The sequence below is a fragment of the Syngnathus leptorhynchus genome, chromosome 9 (assembly GCF_054491065.1).
Source record: "Syngnathus leptorhynchus isolate UIUO chromosome 9, UIUO_Slep, whole genome shotgun sequence".
Classification (NCBI taxonomy): Eukaryota; Metazoa; Chordata; class Actinopteri; order Syngnathiformes; family Syngnathidae; genus Syngnathus; species Syngnathus leptorhynchus.
Window position 1 is genome coordinate 1,163,266 of NC_141203.1, and position 20,373 is coordinate 1,183,638.

At 41.1% G+C, this 20,373-nt stretch overlaps 1 protein-coding gene and 1 pseudogene across 3 annotated transcripts in view; both read left to right on the forward strand.

Moving 5' to 3' along the window:
• Positions 1–20,373, forward strand: part of rrp1 (ribosomal RNA processing 1) — a 50,794-nt gene that overhangs the window by 23,057 nt on the left and 7,364 nt on the right. For all 3 annotated transcript variants that reach the window (XM_085920034.1, XM_085920033.1, XM_085920032.1), the window contains exons 9-13: positions 11,037–11,131; positions 12,807–12,904; positions 16,192–16,211; positions 16,288–16,377; positions 19,165–20,060. In XM_085920034.1, the coding sequence (XP_085776160.1) occupies positions 11,037–11,131; positions 12,807–12,904; positions 16,192–16,211; positions 16,288–16,377; positions 19,165–20,060 (1,199 nt within the window). The remainder of the gene's footprint in view (positions 1–11,036; positions 11,132–12,806; positions 12,905–16,191; positions 16,212–16,287; positions 16,378–19,164; positions 20,061–20,373) is intronic.
• LOC147050569 (uncharacterized) lies at positions 1,153–11,030 on the forward strand (annotated as a pseudogene).

The window sequence follows — 20,373 nt, forward strand, 5'->3', positions numbered from 1 at the left end:
AGCAGATTCATGGTACTACATTTTCACAGGAAACATGATGCGTTCCTACACAGCTGTGGTCCCCAACTTTTTTTGTGGCATGGACACATACAAGTACATGCTATTCACAACTGACAACCATTTGCCACGGGGGGTAGAGGTGAGGGTGGGTGCGGAGGTGCTGGTGGTGGAGTATCATCTATGGGGTTGATTCTGTTACTTACCCCTAAGATTGAAATTTTTTTTTGATTCTGCCACTTAATTCTACAAACGCAATGTTAATCAGAATACTAGGGATGTACCGATCAGCATTTCTTTCCGCCGACCCCGATCCAATCTTCTAACCTCAAATCCGATCCGATTTCAAGTCCCGATCCAATATTTTGTCTTTAGTATTGAAATTTATAAAACCGAAATATATTTTGAGCTAATAGCATTACTATTATTATTGTAAATCCCATGAAATCAACATCTTACTGAGAATTAAAAGTCAGCTTAAATTCAATATTTTAGACAAAAGTAAAAAGAAAAACACTGACTTGGTACAGTATTAAAAATAAAGTGCTATCCAAGTGCCACTGAGATGGGCTGGTTGTCAAGAGCAATAAATTCGACCAACCTTTTTGTGATCTTCTTTGCCCTCTTGTTTTCGTTGGAGTATTTGTCTCTTCATAACGTCCAGCGTATGTTGCTTTAGCAACCTTTCCATCTGCAGCTTTACAAAACGCTTTATACACATTGTCATGTTTTGTCCCCAGATGACGAATCAAGTTTGTGGTGTTAAATGTAGCTCTGCTTCTACCTCCTCTTGAAATTGCAAGTAGCTATAGGAGTCTTCACTGTCCCGAGTAAAATATTTCCACACTTCTGACATTCTTGCTTTGCACCACCCTGGAGGTTTGTATTGCGCAGCTACCATCAACTGTAACTAGCGGGTTACGGCAGTTGCTGTAAAGTTCGGCACAACTCGTCAGCTAATGTAGCCAATCTCCGATTACCGGAAAATATGAAAAGATCATGCCGATTCGATCTCGAGATCAAGATCAGTACATCCCCACAGAATACCATAGACCAGGGGTCGGCAATTACTTTTGGACGCGGGCCCAAAAAAATTCAGACAATGGCATCGCGGGCCATTTTTTGGGGGGGGGGGGGTCCCTACTATTTAAATTATTAATTATTATATTAAAATAAGCATCATCTTACTTTTAAAATGCATTTAATGTAATTCTATTTGAACAGACCTTGTTATGTTGTTAATTTAACGGAATATAGACTATTTTTTACCTTGCCCACTGGAGGACAAGGGCAAGGGAACCACTTTGTTGTTGTTTTTTTGCACAAGATTACGCGCACTCGTGTGTAAATACCGTTCCAACCTGTGCGTCACTGAAACACGATACACCTGTTGTTGTCACTAAGGACTATCATACCTCAATAAATGTTTAGAATTGGATGGGATTGTTGTATGGCGTACATCAATCCCATCAAATGTATGCCCTTTTTTTTCTTTTAAAAAAAATATGGGGTTGAAAAAACATTTAAAAATGTATTTATTTATTAATACATCATATTAACGCCATCTCGCAGGCTCGACAGAATAGATGGGCCCCTATTTGCCGACCACTTCCATAGACTATTGGGGCTGCACAATACACATTGTAAAGAAAACTATTTACTGTATTTTCCACACCATAAGGTGCACCTAAAAGCCTTTAATAAAAACGAAGGTGCACCTTTTAATAAGGTGCTCCTTTTGTGTGGACAAATTCCAAAATCTGTAAAGTTGTTTATGTAGCTTCCATAATATACAGGCGTAATATGTAGACCCGATGAACCAATCAGAAGACATTACGTTTTACGTAGATCGGGGTAATAAAACAATCAGAGGACCGTACGTGACTCGTAGAGTACTTACCTCCGCCGCCATTGATAAGTACAAATATGTAAAGTTGTTTTGTGTGGCTTTCGCTACAAAGAGACGTAATATACAGAAGTACAGTAATCCATCATTTATCACGGATAATTGGTTCCAAGACCACCAGCGTTATGCGAAAATCTGTGAAGCAGTGTGACCCTTTTTCTTAACATGCATACTTTTTTTGTGTATCAATAAGTGTATATTAAACCATATAAGTGCATATGTTATCATTAGAACATTAAATAATACTTTCAAACATGCAAATACTATATTAATATGTATTATAAATAACATACAGAAAATGTTTAAATATAAATGTGTGTTAGCGTGTGAGCGAGCGCACATGTAGATGTAGCTAAAATATACATACTGTAAATATGTTTTTAGAACTCTTATTATTATTACAACTTTTTATAACAAGGTACAAGTGTACATACTGTAAATATGTTTTTAGAACTCTTAAATATTACAAAGTACAATACTGTAAATATGTTTTTAGAACTTTTATTATAACAACTTTTTTATTATAAAAAGGTACAAGTGTACGTACTGCAATTGTGTGGGCAATTTTTGTGCCATAATTCCTCAATTTAGAAATTTTATTTTGAATTTTTGATTATTTTTTTTGTGTGGGGAAAAAATCTGCGATGTACTGAAGCCGCGATAAATAAAACGAGATGTAGCGAGGGGTTACTTTAATCTGTAGACCCGCTGAACCAATCAGAGGACATTACGTTTTACGTAGATCAGAGCAGTAAACCAATCAGAGGATTATACATAACACTTAAAGTATGTACCTCAGCCACCATTGATAAATAATTAATTACTATCGTTTGTGCAAAGAAAGCATTAGAGCCTTCTAAAATGGCATAGACAGAGACATTCTTACGAGGCACAAATAGTGCTTTCTGTAAAGCCAGATCATTGCAGAAGTGTAACGTGACGAGACGACGAGAAGGAACTTCGCATGCTTTATGGCGAACTTGCCCAACTGTTTAAAACGGATATAGAAGATAAGGATTTGGATGGATTATTTTATGAATATTGATTAATAATAATGTTAATACAGTAGAGTACATGGTTAAACAGTAGAATAAAGAACAACCAAACTCACTGTCTTGCTCCCGCGATGTTTTTTTTTGTTGTTTACCGTAAATCATGGCATGCATGCGCCCTATGATGCGGTGTGCCCTATGTGTGGATTAAATACAAAAAAGCCCCAAGAATTGAGTCTGCGCCTTTTAACCCAAAGCGCCTCATGGTGCAGAAAATACAGTAGTTCAGGGATGAGGATTTTCTGCGCATCCGCGGATTTCCGTGTTTTTTCCGTGGAAAGTATAATTTTTGTGAATCGTGGGAAGCGGCCGGACAACGTTAGCCTCAGCGACTCGCAAGCATTTGCCTGCCCGCCGCGACGGCATCTTACAGAAATCAGTTTGCCTCTGTAAACCTAACTAACTGGCAGCAGTGATGTGACAAAATCCGCCTTATTTTCGGCAGCATTTTGGCACGACTTTCGTCGCATCATTTCCACTTGTTAACCTACGTGGTTCTACTCAAGAGCGATTTATATGTGAAATTATTCACAAATTATCAAAATTTAAAAATCAGCGATGTAGTGAAACCGCGATAAACGAACCGCGATGTAGCAAGGGATTATTGTAATCTGAAATGCGGCGCTGCGCACATGCGGCGGTGTTTTACATAAAGGACAGGATTTGATCACGGGATTTAATGATGTGGAGTGACACAGATGGTTTGATTAAAATGGTTGTTTATTATTATATGGGCCTGTGGAATACAGTGGAGCCTCGGTTTTCGAACACAATCCGTTCCAGAAGGCTGTTCGAGAACTGAATCGTTCGAATTCCGAATCATGTTTTCCCATTACAAATAATGGAAAAAAATTAATCCTTTTCAAGGAAAAAACCCCCGCCTTTTTGAAGCATTTTTTCATTTGCGCATTTCTGTCCGATCGCGCAACTGCAGCGCACTGCCGAACGTGCAACCGTAGCGCGTCACCGACCGTTCAACTGCACCGCGATGGTCGCATTATTGCGACAGAGCCATCGCTGAAATTTAGAAAGTATTTTTAAAGTCCTGATGTACTTTCTAAAATTTAAGTGAGAGAGCACGGGAGCAGCAGCAGAGTTTTTCCCCCTGACAGCTTTATCAATATTCTTTCTCATCAAAACGCTCGATCAGAGAACGTCGCTGAAAAGCTCATAACTTACTCGTCTGACTGGAGTTGAAAAGCATCTGGCTATTGTTGGAAACTGTGCTAGCCGTTTGTCTACCGTTGGTCATCGGACACGTAAGTATGGCTGCAGAACAAGAGGTTTGTACTGCTTCGTGCACCAACTGCACCCTTCTGTTAGAGAGGTTGTCCCCGGTAGAGGAACGTGTCCGCCAGTTAGAGCAGAATAGTGTGATAACAGTAGATGTGGCAGACACAGTCGCGGACTGTAGTCAGCCCGCTAGCCCCGTTAGCATTAGCCCCAAGCGGCTTGCTAATCGCGATGAGCCAGGTAAGACGCATAGCCGTCCAAAGTCATCTCGTTCTACCGGCCCTCGCACCTTGGTCATAGGTGACTCCATCACCCGAAATATCACGCTTAAAAATCCAGCCACGGTAATGTGTATTCCTGGGGACAGAGCACCTGACATAGAAGCTAATCTTAAGGAGCTGACTCGCAATAGGACTAGTCAACAGCGTAATTCCAACAACACTAGCCACTCGGATATAATGATCACCACGTCGGCGGCAATGACGTTAGGATGAGGCAATCTGAGATCACAAAGAGAAACATAGTGAGGAATTGTGATCTCGCCAGAAAGATGAGTCGGCATCGAGTATTTGTCTCTGGCCCCCAGCCTGGGAGAGGCTCTGAGAGGTTTAGTAGATTAGTCTCCCTTAATCGATGTATGGCTGGGTTCTGTAAAAAGCAGGGACTGTATTTTATAGATAACTGGTCCTCCTTCTGGGGCCGCCCCGACCTGCTGAGGAAGGACGGCCTTCATCTTAACCGTGAAGGCGCCTTCACTCTTTCTAGGAATATAGATTACTGTTTGAGCCACTTAGAGCAGGCCGGAGCACAGGTGACTAGACCACCTGTCAGGATGGGTTTGGAGTCAATTAAGTTAAAGTTAACTAGGCTAGACTTCCAAGATGCACATAGCTCCTTGTGTAGTCTAGAGCGTCACAGTTTGAATAGTGCTACAGTACACATGAACACACTTTCTTCTGAGGTGGCAGACAATTCCAATCGCTCTACCCTGACCGGTATAGCTGATGATATGGTGCTCGTTTCAGATATTACGTGTGTACCAAATATTTACTATCAAATTCCTCGTTCGATTAACATATTTAAAACATTTGAAGTTCTCGCTGTCCGATCCATCGCTTTACCGTCATTTTGCTGTTATTTACCGTCCACCTGGGGCTTACGCTGGCTTCCTGGATGAATCTTCATAATTTGTGGCTGATCATAATAATCATGGGCGATTTTAACGTCCACATGAATTTACCGTCAGAGCCACTTACTTCGGCGTTTCAGACTCTAATTGATACGTTTGGTTTTACGCAAGCTGTACAGGTAGCAACGCATAAGAATGGTAATACCTTAGATTTGGTATTATCCCGAGGACTGGCAACCTCTAATATAACAGTACTGCCATACACTACTGTTTTGTCTGATCACTACTTAATAAAATTTTAAATTTTAGTTCCTAGTCAAAGACAAGAGAGCAATCAGAATTATAGCAGCCGTATTATTAACTTCATGACTGTGACTGCGCTATCTGGGCTACTGCCACCAGCAACTGCCGTATTGCCCTCATATACCGGCTCTATTGATAATCATACGAATGAATTCAATGCTACATTGTTAAATGCCATTGACTCTGTGGCGCCGCTACGTCTGAAATCTCGCCGTAGATTGCCTACTCCGTGGTTCACAGATGAAACACGTTCGCTTAAGCAATTAAGTAGAAAGCATGAGCGCAAATGGATTTAACCAAACTTGAGGTTTTCCATCAGGCATGGCGCGACAGCCTCCTGAAATATAAAGATGCGCTTATCTTAGCAAAAACTCGTTATTTTTCGCAAGTCATTAATCTCAATAAGAACAATCCTAAATACCTATTTGATACAGTGGCAAAGCTAACACTACGCCAGCCGACCCCCGATAGCTCCTTTCACTCGGCTGACGAGTTCATGAAATTCTTTGCTCGAAAGATTGAATCCATTAGGGATGAGATCAAGATGACCATTCCGATCGCTCAGTCGGGCCCGCCGATTACCGGCGCTGACGATCATGCCTATCAATAACCCTCTCAATTAGTTAATGCGGCTAAACAAACAACATTTTTACTTGACCCGCTTCCAGCCAAACTATTGAAAGAATTATTTCAAATCTTAGGACCGTCCGTTTTAAATATAATTAATCTGTCTGTCTCCTCTGGGATAGTGCCAAAAGCCTTTAAAACCGCTATCATTAAATCGCTACTTAAGCGACCAAATCTTGACCCTGACTGTCTCAGTAACTATAGGCCAGTTTCAAATCTCCCATTCATAGCAAAACTGCTTGAAAAGGTAGTAGCGCAGCAGCTTATTGATTACATGGTCGCTTATAATCGATATGAATTTTTTCAGTCTAGTTTTCGAGCTAATCATTCAACTGAGACAGCACTTGCTAAAGTGACTAATGATCTCCTCATAGCTATGGATTGAAACACTTCATTGGTATTGTTACTACTCGATCTTAGTGCTGCCTTCGACACTGTTGACTTCGATATTTTATTAGAGCGTCTTAAAAGTTGTGTTGGTATTTCGGGGTCAGCACTAGGCTGGTTTCATTCGTATCTATCAGACAGGACGCACCGAGTGGTCCATGGCAATGCGTCCTCTGAGCTCTATAAAGTTACGTGTGGTGTCCCACAGGGATCGGTCCTGGGACCAATTCTATTTAGTATGTATATGACTCCTCTTGGGGGCATAATACGTAAATATAATATTAGTTTTCAATGTTACGCGGATGACACCCAATTATATACGCCGTTATCAATGACAGATCCACGGGACTGTTGTAATCTTGAGGCATGCCTTGCGGAGATCAAGCAATGGATGTCTCTCAACTTCCTTCGTCTGAACCCAGATGAAACTGAGATGTTGATAATTGGTCCAGCTCGTTATCAACATTTATTTAAGGAAACCACTTTAACTATAGGTAACCGTGCTATCACTCAGAGTGATACTATAACTAATCTCGGGGTAATATTTGACCAAACGCTCTCCTTTCAAAAGCACATTAAGAATATAACCAGAATAGCATTTTTTCACCTTCGTAATATTGCTAAGATTCGCCTAATCCTCTCGACCGGTGATGCGGAAATTATTATACATGCATTTATCACGTCGCGCCTGGACTACTGTAATGCATTATTCTCTGGTCTTCCCAAGTCCAGCATCAAAAGTCTACAGTTAGTACAAAATGCTGCTGCAAGGCTGCTGTCATGGACAAGAAAATTTGATCACATTACCCCAATATTAGCCAATTTACACTGGCTCCCGGTCCATTTAAGATGTGACTTCAAGGTTCTTCTATTAACCTATAAATCATTGCATGGCTTAGCGCCTTCATATCTCGTCGACTTGGTTGTTCCATATGTTCCGTCTCGTAACCTTCGTTCGCAAAACACTAGTCTTTTAGTGACACAGAGGGCCAAGAAAATGTCTGCAGGGGCTAGAGCATTTTCTATTCGGGCTCCAGAGCTCTGGAATGCCCTACCGATGGATATTAGAACTGCTACCTCAGTAGAAACATTTAAGACACGTTTAAAGACGTATTTCTATGATATGGCCTTTAATTAGCCTGTAGTAGCCGATTTTTGCTCCCTCTCCCCGACCCCACTCCCCCCACCCCTCCCCGGCTGGGGAGGTGGTTAGGTGACACCCAAGCTGACGGCAGCTATCTAGATTCTTGTGGACCAATTCAGCATGAGGGAACAGCAGCGGATTACCCTCCTAGAGGACACTGCCAGGACAATCGAAGACACCTCCGACAGCTCTTCGCTTTGACCTGGACATTCACTTTTTGATTTCCATATTATGTATTTTATGTGCCCTCTTTGCATCCATTGGAGCCTGGTGATCCTGAAAGGGGGATCCTTCCATCTGTGGTCTCTTCTCAAGGTTTCTCATTTTTCCCCTGGTAGGGGTTTTTGAGTTTTTCCTTGCCCTTTTGGGAGCCCAAGATCAGGGGATGCTTTGAGAATAGTTGTCAATTTATTGTCTATGTGAAGCCCTTTGAGACGGCTTGTGATTTAGGGCTATACAAATAAACTTGACTTGACTTGACTTGACTTAAGTGGACCTCAGTGCGCAGGGAGCTTAATTTTGTCCTATCGCGCAACTGTAGGGCGCCGCCGACTGCGCAACTGCACTGCGCTGGTCACATTATTGTGACAGAGCGGTCGCTGAAATTTAGAAAATATTTTTAAAGTCCTAATTGACTTTCCAAAATTTAAGTGGACCTCAGTGCAGGGAGCTTAATTTGGACCGATCGCACAACCGCAGCTCGCCGGCCGGGCGCTGTCGCATTGCTTGAGGAGCGTCTTTGTGTTTTAAGATGGCTTTACTGCTCCCACTTGCTTCATTTGGAGGCATGATTAGAATTGATGCAATCCTCAGAGTAACGAGAATGTAATAACAAACTGAGTCAGTTGGCATGCGGGTCCTCTCGGCTCATCTCGCGAGGTTCGACAACCGAATTTCGTCCCACATCCGAAGCAAAAAAATATCGAATTTTTGTTGAATACCGAATTGTTAGAGAACCGGGACGTTCAAAAACCGAGGCTCCACTGTAATTTGAAGTGCAACCGCCGTCAACGGTGCGCACCCGGCACTGTTGACATAAAGCACGATTGATGGATTTAATGATTTGGAATGACACAGATGGTTTGATAATATTATTGCTTATATAATAGGTATTTGATATATATCGTATTTTCCGGACTATAAGGCGCACCTAAAAACCTAAAATTTTATCAAAAGCCGACAGTGCGCCTTATTGTCCGGTATGCCTTCTATATGGATCAATTGAAGAATTTGTTGATCCATGTTGCCAAGATGTGTCAGTACGTTTTGGTATGACTAATAAATTACAAGGTTGCATCGCTTCCCAGCATTACGGCAACCATGGTCAGGGGGCGTCACTGAATTGCTGTTGTACCCGTGAGGCTATTTCATTTCAAAATAGGCTGCTCCGTTAATGTTTCGAGTACATTTACAGATCGATATGGAAGGAAAACATAGGTAAGTAGTACCAATGTGTTAGATTGAACTTTAGTCAGTTCAAAATAGGCTTCTCCGTTAATGTTTCGAGTACATTTACAGATCGATATGGAAGGAAAACATAGGTAAGTAGTACCAATGTGTTAGATTGAACTTTAGTCAGTTCAAAATAGGCTGGTCCGTTAATGTTTCGAGTACATTTACAGATCGATATGGAAGGAAAACATAGGTAAGTAGTACCAATGTGTTAGATTGAACTTTAGTCAGTTCCGATCATTTTATAGGTGCTCGTTTGAGAAACGCGATTGTTTACACTTTGCCGAGGCTCATGAGAGTCTGCGAGCTGAGGCTCCTGGGAGTTTCCGGGTGGCTAATGCTATAATGATAGCTGCTATACACATGAGGCTATTTCATGTCAAAATAGACTGCTATGTTAATGTTTCGAGTAAGTTTACGGATCGATATGGAAGGGAAACATAGGTAAGCAGTACCAAGGTGTTCGATCGAATTTTAGTCAGTTCTGATCATTTTACAAGAGCTCGTTTGAGAAACGCGATTGTTTACACTTTGCTGAGGCTCAAGGGAGTTTGCGGGTGGCTAATGCTATAGTGATAGCTGCTATACGCACGAGGCTATTTCATGTCAAAATAGGCTGCTCTGTTAATGTTACGAGTAAATTTAGGGATTGATATTGAAGGGAAACATAGGTAAGGAGTACCAATGCATTAGATCAAACTTAAGTCAGTTCTGATCATTTTATAGGAGATAGTTTGAGAAACTCGATTGTTTACAGAGGGCTCATTGGTTATTGGCTAGTGGATGCATCCCACAACCCTAGTCAACCTCAGTTTGTTGCAGTATAGCTTCTATTTTAAGCGTCTTCTAATCCGGTGCGCCTTATATATGGACAAAGTTTTAAAATGGGCCATTCATTGAAGATGCGCCTTATAATCCGGTGCGCCTTTTAGTCCGGAAATTACGGTAATTTATATATCATTATATGGGCCTGTAAAATAATTTTAAGTGCAACTGCCGTCAGCGATGCGGCGCGCATGCGGCATTGTTGACAAAAAGGACAATCGATGGATTTAATGATTTGGAGTGACACAGATGGTTTGATTATATTATTGCTTATATAATAGTTATTTGATGTACAATTTATATATCGTTATATGGGCCTGTGGAATAATTTTAAGTGCAACCGCCATCAGCGGCGCGCACCCGGCAATGTTGACATAAAGGACGATCGATGGATTTAATGATTTGGAGTGACACAGATGGTTTGATAAAGGTGTTATTTATGTTAGTTATTTGGATAACTGTCAATGTTACGTCAGGCCCATTCTCAGCTCTTCGTTTGTGTTTGTCACATTAGCATACCTATTGTTTAGCCTTGTATTGCTCGTTCATGTCTGTTCTTGGTGTTGGAGTTTGTCGAATACATTTCCCCCAAAATGCAATTTATACTCTGGAGCTACTTGTTTTTTTTGTTTTTTTTACTTTATTGTACATTTTATGGCTAATGCGACGTATATTCCGGAGCGACTTTTAGTTCGAAAAATACGGTAATAAAAAAAAAAAATGTGTGGCTCGAAACAAATAATTATTAAACAGTTTATGGGGTACACGGAACAAATGTTCCATGTTTCTGCATGAACGTTAAGTACTGTGTACACAAGTCTTGTCAAACTTCCATTCAATTGCATCAATGAATGACATTGATTTTGAAAATCAAGCTGTGTACTCATTCATGTTGAGCTTGTTTGTCTAATGTCTACAGTGTGTGAATCATTGTTTTGAAGCTATTCGAAAGACATTATTTGCTGCTTACTTTGTTTTCAGGTAGTGAATTATACGTTGAACAAGACCATCATGGATCAAGAGACTCAGACACTGAGTTACCATTTGATGACGATAATGTAGCAACAGTTCTACAGGTTTGATTTTGTATTTTTAACCTAAATGCATTTTGTTGTTTTAGTAATGAATACATATAGATACTACCGTATTTTCACGTTTAAAAGACGCACTGTAATAAAAAGCGCAGTCTCAGTTGTGTGCCATGACTGTGTTTAACACACACATAGGGCGCAACGGCTAAGAGGGCGCGAGTTTTATATAAACAATCCACGCGCGCACACACTGCAAATCCACGCCCACACTTCCCCCGTAAACGTTCCCATTTACATTTTCATTTATCAACAAAACACAGTAGCATACAAGTGTGCGTATTTAAAAATGAAGCGGGAGCTAAACTGAGTTTGGTATTCACATTTTTATTACCGGTAATGGTCATCAAAGTAGTCATCCTCTGTTTCCGCATTGAAATCTCCATCTGACATTCCAGGTTCACTTTCTTCACTGTCACTTCCTATGGTGTGCGGCTCCTCGGCTATGATGCCGGCTTTTACGAAAGCTCGCAAAACAGTGCCAGCAGACGTGTTAGCCCAAGCATCTACAATCCATTCGCAAATTGTGGCGTAACTGGCCCGGCGCTGCCTCCCACGCTTAGTGAAACTGTGCTCTCCATTGGTCATCCATCGCTCCCATGTCGCTCGCAGCTTTACTTTGAACGGCCGGTTCACTCTGATGTCCAGCGGTTGGAGTTGCTTTGTCGTGCCTCCCAGAATGACAACAACATGCTCTTCTCTGTCTCTTTGCCATTTTCACTGTTGTCATAACAACAATGTTTTGCATGATGCATGTACCCGTTCTTTTACAGTGCCTTGCGAAAGTATTCGGCCCCCCTTGAACCTTTCAACATTTCGCGACATTTCAGGTTTCAAACATAAAGATATAAAAGTTTAATTTTTTGTCACGAATCAACAACAAGTGGGACACAAGTGTGTTTCTTTGTCTTCATGGTTCTCTGCGCTTTAAACAGAACGCTGAGACTATCAAAGAGCAGGTGCATTTATACGGACACTTGATTACACACAGGTGCATTCTATTTATCATCGTCAGTCATTTAGGACAATGGATCATTCAAAGATCCTCACTGAACGTCTGGAGTGAGTTTGCTGCACTGAAACTAAAGGGGCCGAAAAATATTGCACGCCCTACTTTTCAGTTTTTTATTTGTTAAAAAAGTTTAAATTATCCAATAAATTTCGTTCCACTTCACGATTGTGTCCTACTTGTTGTTGATTCTTGACAAAAAATTAAAATTTTACATCTTTGTTTGATGCCTGAAATGTAGCGAAATGTTGAAGGGTTCAAGGGGGCCGAATACTATTGCAAGACACTGTATATACAATCCACGCCCACACTTCCACCGCCTACACTTCCCCATTCAACTTTTTCATTGTGTTCTCTATTACGTCCACCTTACAACAACACACACACACAGGGCGGGGCGTACTGCAAATCCACGTCCACAATTCTCCCTATAACGTTCTAAGGGCGCTCTTTAATACGTCCGCCTTACAACAACACACATCGGGACCAACGCATGATAGGGCGCGCCGCACATTTTGAAGAAAATCTAAGACGTTAACCCGCGCCTAATAAACGTGAAAATACAGTAATTGTTGTTCATTTAAAATTGACATGCTACACTGGACCACTTTTCATCCAGACACTTCCCCTTCTCATGAAACATTTGTTTTATAGTTCGACTATACAGCTCTTGCTGACAAGTTGTTAGAGATGTCAAGTCGAAGTAGTACACCCAGCCAGAATAGACAGAAAATCTACAAAATCATCAAAGTGTAAGTATCTTTCGTAAGTGTAAGTCATAAAACTTTGAGTATCATATTGTATTAAATGTTGTCTGTAGTCTTATCAAATCTTTGTTAATAATCCCATTTCTGGGGGGGGGGGATTGAGGATAGACAGCTAGAAGTTGTCAGAGACCCATTTTAGTGAGGCATCATCAGTGTGAATTTAGAAATGACATTTGAAAATTATACTTTAACACCGTATTTTCCGCGCTATGTCGCAGTTTTTTTTCATAGTTTGGCCGGGTTGCGACTTACAATCAAGAGCGATTTATATGTGTAATGATAAACACATTATGACTTTATCATTAACACATTACGGTAATCCCTCGTTTATCGCGGGTAATTGGTTCCAAAAACCACCTGCGATAAGTGAAATCCGCGAAGTACGGTCACCAACAAGAAATACTGGGCAGGCGCTAACGAGTTAGAATTAAACATTTGGAGTGACACGGATGGTTCGATAAAATTGTTATTTATGTTAGTTATTTGATATATAGTTATATAGGTCTGTGACATAATTGGAACCGCAACTGAGGATAAGTCCGACATCTGCGGCACATGTCCTTCAGGAGTCAGCAGCGGCGTTATTTTTAAGTGACACAGAGGACAAATATTTTGATTGATTTAATGGTTTGGAGTGACACGGCTGGTTTGATAAATGTGTTATGTTATAGTTATTTGAATAACTCTTAATATGTTACGTCAGGCATATTCTCAGTTCCTCGTTTGTGTTTATGTAACGTTAGCATACTGCATCGTTTAGCCTGTTATTGCCTATTCATGTCTGTTATTGGTGCTGGATAACGTTCCCCAAAAAAGTGACTTGTACTCCGGTGCGACTTGTACCGTATTTTTCTGACTAAAAGTCGCTCCGGAGTAAAAGTCACACCAGCCATAAAATGCACAATATAGTGAAAAAAGACATATACCGTAATTTTCGGACTATAAATCGCGGTATTTGTCATAGTTTGGGTGGGGGGGAGCCCACTAATACTCAGGAGCGACTTATGTGATTTTTTTCACAAATTTTCAAAATTCTAAAATCCGTGATTTAGTGAAACCGCGATAAACGAACCACGATGTAGCAAGGGATTACTGTCATTTGAACTGCAAGTGACGTCACCCGTGCCGCGCGGCGGTTGTTTACATAAAGGGCAAAGGGTTCGATCATGGGATGACGAAGGGCCCCACGTGCTACTGGCATCATTAGCGGCTTTGTTTGTAAGTGACACGGAGGACGAAGAGTTTGAAGGATTTAATGATTTGGAGTGACACAGAAGGTTTGAAAAACTATTATGGCTTTTAGGCATGCCCGATCCTTCTCGACGGGAGCTCTCTTCTACCTCCGTGGATGGAAGTCGGGGGCCGGCGCTCAGCCGGGTGGCTGTCCGGGTACGGTGGATGGGGCTCGGACATGGCTTTTACGCACGCCCGGTCCTATTTATGGAGCTCTCTTCCATCTCCGTGGCTGCAAGTTCAGTAGTTGTTGGCTCGTTGAACTCTTGTTTTGTTAAATAAAGAGCCATTTACCAAACCCACGTCTTTCCTGGTACTTTAACGCTACAATATCGTTATATACTAGATCTCTGCAGCGCACGCGCGGCGTTGTTGACATAAAGAACGATGCATTTGATCGATGGATTTAAGAGTGATGAATTGGAGTGACACAGATGGTTTGATGAACGTGTTATTTATGTGATACTTATTTGAATAACTCTGAATGTTACGTCTGGCCCTTTCTCAGCTCCTCGTTTGTGTATATGTCATGTTAGCATGCCGTATCGTTTAGCCTGTTGTTGCTGGTTCATTTCTTTTCTTGGAGTTGGATTTTGACAAATAAATGTGCTCCAAAAGTGCGACTTATACTCTGGTGTAACTTATATGTTTTTTTTTTACTTTATTGTGCATTTTATGGCTTTGTATACTCTGGAGTGATTTATAGTCCGAAAATTGCGGTATATAATTCGCACCAAAGTATCAGTCGCACTTTTGGGGCAAATTTATTTGTCAAAATCCAACACCAAGAACAGACATGAACCAGCAACAACAGGCTAAACGATACGGCATGCTAACGTGACATATACACAAACAAAGAGATGAGAACGGGCCTGACGTAACATTCAGAGTTATTCAAATAACTATTACATAAATAACACGTTTATCAAACCATGTGTGTCACTCCAATTAATTAAATCCATTGATGGTCTTTTTTGTAAACAATGCCTCGTATGTGCCACATATGCGCCGCATATGCATCGCACCGCTGACGTTGGACTCGTCGTGAGTTGCATTTCCAATTATTCCACATACCCATATAATGATATATGAAGTATATATCAAATAACTATCATATAACAACAATATTATCAAACCATCTGTGTCTCTCCAAATCATCAAATCCATTGATCAAATTCCTCGTCCTTTGTCAACAGCGCCGCGCGTGAGCCGCACAGATCTAGTATATAACTATATTGTAGCGTTAACATAGTACTAGTAAAGACATGGGTTTTGTAAACAGCTCTTTATTTAAAAAAACATGAGTTCAATGAGCCAACACTTACTGAACTGTAACGATAAAAACAGATACAAGTTGCTCCACGAAATAAAATATATCAAATAACTATAACATAAAGAATTTTTTCAAACCTTGTGTCACTCCAAATCATTAAATCCTTCAAACGTGGGGCCCTTTGTCATCTTTGTCATCCCGTGGTTGAATCCTTTGTCCTTTATGTAAACAACCGCTGCGCCAAGCCACTGACATCACTTGCAGTTCAAATGACAGTAATCCCTTGCTACATCACGGTTCGTTTATTGCGGTTTCACTACATCGCGGATTTTTGAATTTTGAAAATTTATGAAAAAATTCACATATGTCGCTCCTGAGTATAAGTCGCCTCCCCCACCCACCCAAACGATGAAAAAACAACGCGACCTATAGTCCGAAAAATACGGTATATGTTTTTTTTCTTCTTTAATATGCATTTTATGGCTGATGGGTCTTGTACACCGGAGTGACTTATAGTCCGGAAAATACGATGCTTGATCAGTTTATGAAATTTGTAACACTTTGCATTATCGGTACCCAAGAAGTTGCCCTCCTTTAAAAATGAATTTAATAAGGCAGAAATTATCCCGATTCACAAATTTTCAGTTGATAAAGTTGTTCAAATCATTTGAAAAGATTGGTTTCTTGCGAAGAGAATGTTATTTCTGACGTGCATTATTAGCCTCACTTGTCTTTTAACATTCTGTTTCTCTCTCTTGAATGGCAGGCTGCGGGATCTCGGTGAAGGTATTGCTTTTTTTAAGTAGTCTAAACAAAATATATTTTCTGTTTGTGTCATGACTCTTTCTCTGACTTTTTTTAGGCATATTTCCTCAAGATGGCTATCCTGAGGAAGTCTCAACAGATGAAGATGATGAAATGTTTGGCAGCAGAAATAGGATGAAGCGTGGAAGTAAGGGAAGCGTTTAAGAACTGTAATGTCCTTTATCACTGCAAAATGTGGAAATCGAGCTTAGTCATTTGCCAACTATGCGCCAGTGGAAATATATCACAATAAGATGGCTCAGTAAATGTTTATTCATGTAAAACGAAAATCGGCATGCATCCATCCATTTTCAACTCTGCTTATGTTCAATACAAATTAAACATACATAATGACGAGTTAGGTTTACATCGAGCCTTCGACTGCAATTAGGTGGTGGCTCCTTTCGGCTTATCCCCAAAGGGGTCGCCACAGCAAACCATCCGTTTTTGTCCAGATGATTTGCATGACAGATTTTTGGCACAGTTTTTACGCCGGATGCCCATCCTGACGCAATCCTCTGCATTTACTCGGGCTTGGGACCGGCACAGGGGAGACACTGACATGTTAGAGGGAATGGACCCCCCCCCCCCCCCCACACACACACACACACACACACATACATACATACATACATACATACACCGGCACTGCTGTGTTGTGTTAAGTCATGACGCACGGGCGTCGGTTCAATAAGAGCATAGTTTCACTAAGAGTGGAAGGAATATATTGGACCCCCCCGGACCCTCGCTTGGCCCCACAGACCCCTGGCTACTTTTCAGTGTTTTTTCACATTTGCCATTCTCATCCCTGGTATTGGATGACGGCAGTTATCCGAATTTCTCAAGTGTCATGTAAACGCACTTACTGTTAAGTTTCAGTTTCACTCGCCACGCGCCTACAATTAATTGGAGGATTGTGGCCGTAGAGCGGAGTCAGCGGCTTCATGGCCTCTTCTCTGCCAAGCTGACTGGAGGAATGAATGAATAAGTGAGCGAGGCACTGGACAGCCCGGCCGATGTCCCGCCCTCCAGCGCCATATACCTCACAGTGATTGGTTCATTCAGCTCTGCACACGTCAAGTGTCATTTATATCAATCTTGCGGGCCGCACTAACATAACCTTAATTTTCGGACTATAAGTCGCATTTTTTTTCCATAATTTGGGTGGGGGGGCGACTTATACTCAGGAGCGACTTGCATGTGAATTTTTTCATAAATTTTCCAAATTCAAAAATCCGCAATGTAGTGAAACCGCGATAAACGAACCGCGATGTAGCAAGGGATTACTGTCATTTGGACTGCAAGTGACGTCACCCGCGCCGCGCGGCGGTTGTTTACATAAGGACAAAGGATTGATCACGGGATGACGAAGGCGCCACGTTTGAAGGATTTAATGATTTGGAGTGACACAAGGTTTGAAAAACGTATTTATATGAAAGTTATTTGATATATTTTATTTCGTGTAGCAAGTTGTATATGTTTTTATCGTTACAGTTCAGTAGTTGTTGGCTCGTTGAACTCTTGTTTTGTTAAATAAAGAGCCGGTACTTTAACGCTCCAATATAGTCATATACTAGATCTCTGCAGCGCACGCGCGGCGTTGTTGACATAAAGGACCAGGATCGATGGATTTAATGATTTGGAGTGACACAGATGGTTTGATAATATTGTTGTAATATGATAGTTATTTGAAATATACTTTATATATCGTTAAATGGGTCTGTGGAATAATTAGAAATGCAACTTACAATGGGTCCGACGTGAGCATATGCGGCGCATACGCGGCATTGTTTACATAAAGCACAATCGATGGATTTAATGAATTGGAGTGACACAGATGGTTTGATAAACGTGTTATGTAATACATACTTGAATAACTCTGAATGTTACGTCAGGCCCGTTCTCAGCTCCTCATTTGTGTATATGTCAAGTTAGCATACCGTATCGTTTAGCCTGTTGTTGCTGGTTCATGTCTGTTTTTGGTGTTGGATTTTGACAAATAAATTTGCCCCAAAAGTGCGACTTATACTCCGGTGCGACTTATTTATGTTTTTTTCACTTTATGTGCATTTTATGGCTGGTGTGACATATACTCCGGAGCGACTTGTAGTCGGAAAATTACAGTATTTAAATGTTGTGGGCAGGCAGGGACTATGTTTTGGATAAGTATGTCTTGGGGATTAGAAGAGGTGATTGAATTCAACTAATCCGTACCTAGCCATTTTTTTTACATACCACTGGAGGGAGTCCTGGTACTACTTGTCGCTCTGCATCGCTCAGCGGTAGAATGGTCGTCTCCCAATCCGAAAGTTGGGGATTTGATCGCCAGCTGTTGTGAGAATGGTTGTCACCCTATCCGGAGGTTGGGGATTTGCTCGCCAGCTGTTCTGACCATGTCAAAGTGTCCTTGAGCAAGAAACTGCACCCCTAGTTGCTCTTCAATAAGGGAATGAGGAAGCAGTTTTAAGCACTTAAGAGTACCAAAGGTAGAAAAGAGCTGTATAAGTGATAGCCCATTTACCATTTGTGGTGTCCTGGGATTGGCTGACAACCAGTACAGGGTGTCTACCACCTACTGCTTGAAGACTACTGGGATAGGCTGCAGCGCAACAGTGACTCTCATGATGATTAGGCGGTTTAGAAAATGGATGGATGAATTTGGTTTAAACCATTAAAGAGCAAGCTATGATCCCCAAAGCACTTAAGATACCTAACCATTTCAAATGTTTTCAAATATACTGAAAATTGTAGTTTGCCTTAAAAAAAAGTGACCAGACGGGGTTTTCCGCAAATAATGGGAATAGCCCCCCCCCCCCGAACCCACCACCCGTCAAAAAAAGAAATCTGTGATTAAGGGAAACTGCAAAATGTACAGTCATTATTACATTATATTTTTCCTAATGTACGAAAAATAACTTTGCTTTTTCTTTTTCAGGGAAAAAAAACATTAAACTCAAGCAAAATGATGACTTTGGTAAAGATGTGAAGACCACATATCTTATTCACAAAGACATCACAAAGCCAAGAATAAAACAAAGGACGGCATGTCATGGGGATGATTTAAATGCTGGAGTGTTGAATATGGAGGGCACCAAACTTCCAAATCAAAGCAAGAGTCTGCTCAATGACTCTGAAGAAATGGCAGCAAAACAGTCATCTTTTTCTGTCTCAGATAAAGCCAGCAAACTCTATTCTGGCATTACCAACAAAACCAAATCAAAAAAGAAAAAACAGAGAACATCAATGGGTAAAGAAGAGTCAGAAAATAAGACACATATTCTGCAAAGGTTTGCATCACAAGTTAGGAAGATGGTGGCTCCAGTTTCCTGTGAGATCACATTGAGTGAACCCGAGCTCCAGGTCTTAAACACTGCCAAGACAAAAGAGAGAGGTCTGAAAGTCAAATCATTTGCAGCTTGTTCACAGCAAATTCCATTTGATTCTCTCTCACTACCTTGTGATGATTCTGCTGATGTTGACACAGCACTCAAACTTGAAGATTTAGCTGAACCCACTGCCTTGCCTGAGTGCAAAAGGGAAAAAAATGAAGCAGGGAAAGTAATGATTGCAAGTAAAAGTAATATCAATGAAAATGAATGTGAATCGAACTGTCAAATGGGAACTCCACTGAAGACAAATAAACGAAGCTCTGCACAGGTGAAAGACGTTAGCAGCACGGGAAAGAATTCCAAAGAGGCATACTATTCCCCAAAGAAGCTAAATAAGAAAAGAAAGATACCTGTGGTGCTTGAGTTTGAGGCTGCTGAGCTTGAGTTTGCTACACCAACCAGTGACATTGTAGACAGAGCACCGGGTGTCAAGAAGATAAAAGTGAGTATTAAAAAGGACATTTTTTTAACATTGACATGATATTCATCTGTGAATCTAGATCACATTCTTCCCATGCATATATGAAATGCTTCACTAAATAAAAGTCATGGTTCATCTACATCAGGGGTGGCCAACCAGTCAGAGACTAAGAGCCACATTTTTTGCTGTGTTACCGCAATGAGCCACATCATACACATGAGTACACATGAACTACCAACCCGCCCCCCGCCAACCAGTCAGAGACTGAGCCACATTTTTTACTGCGTTACCGCAAAGAGCCACATCATACACATGAGCACACGTGAACTACCCC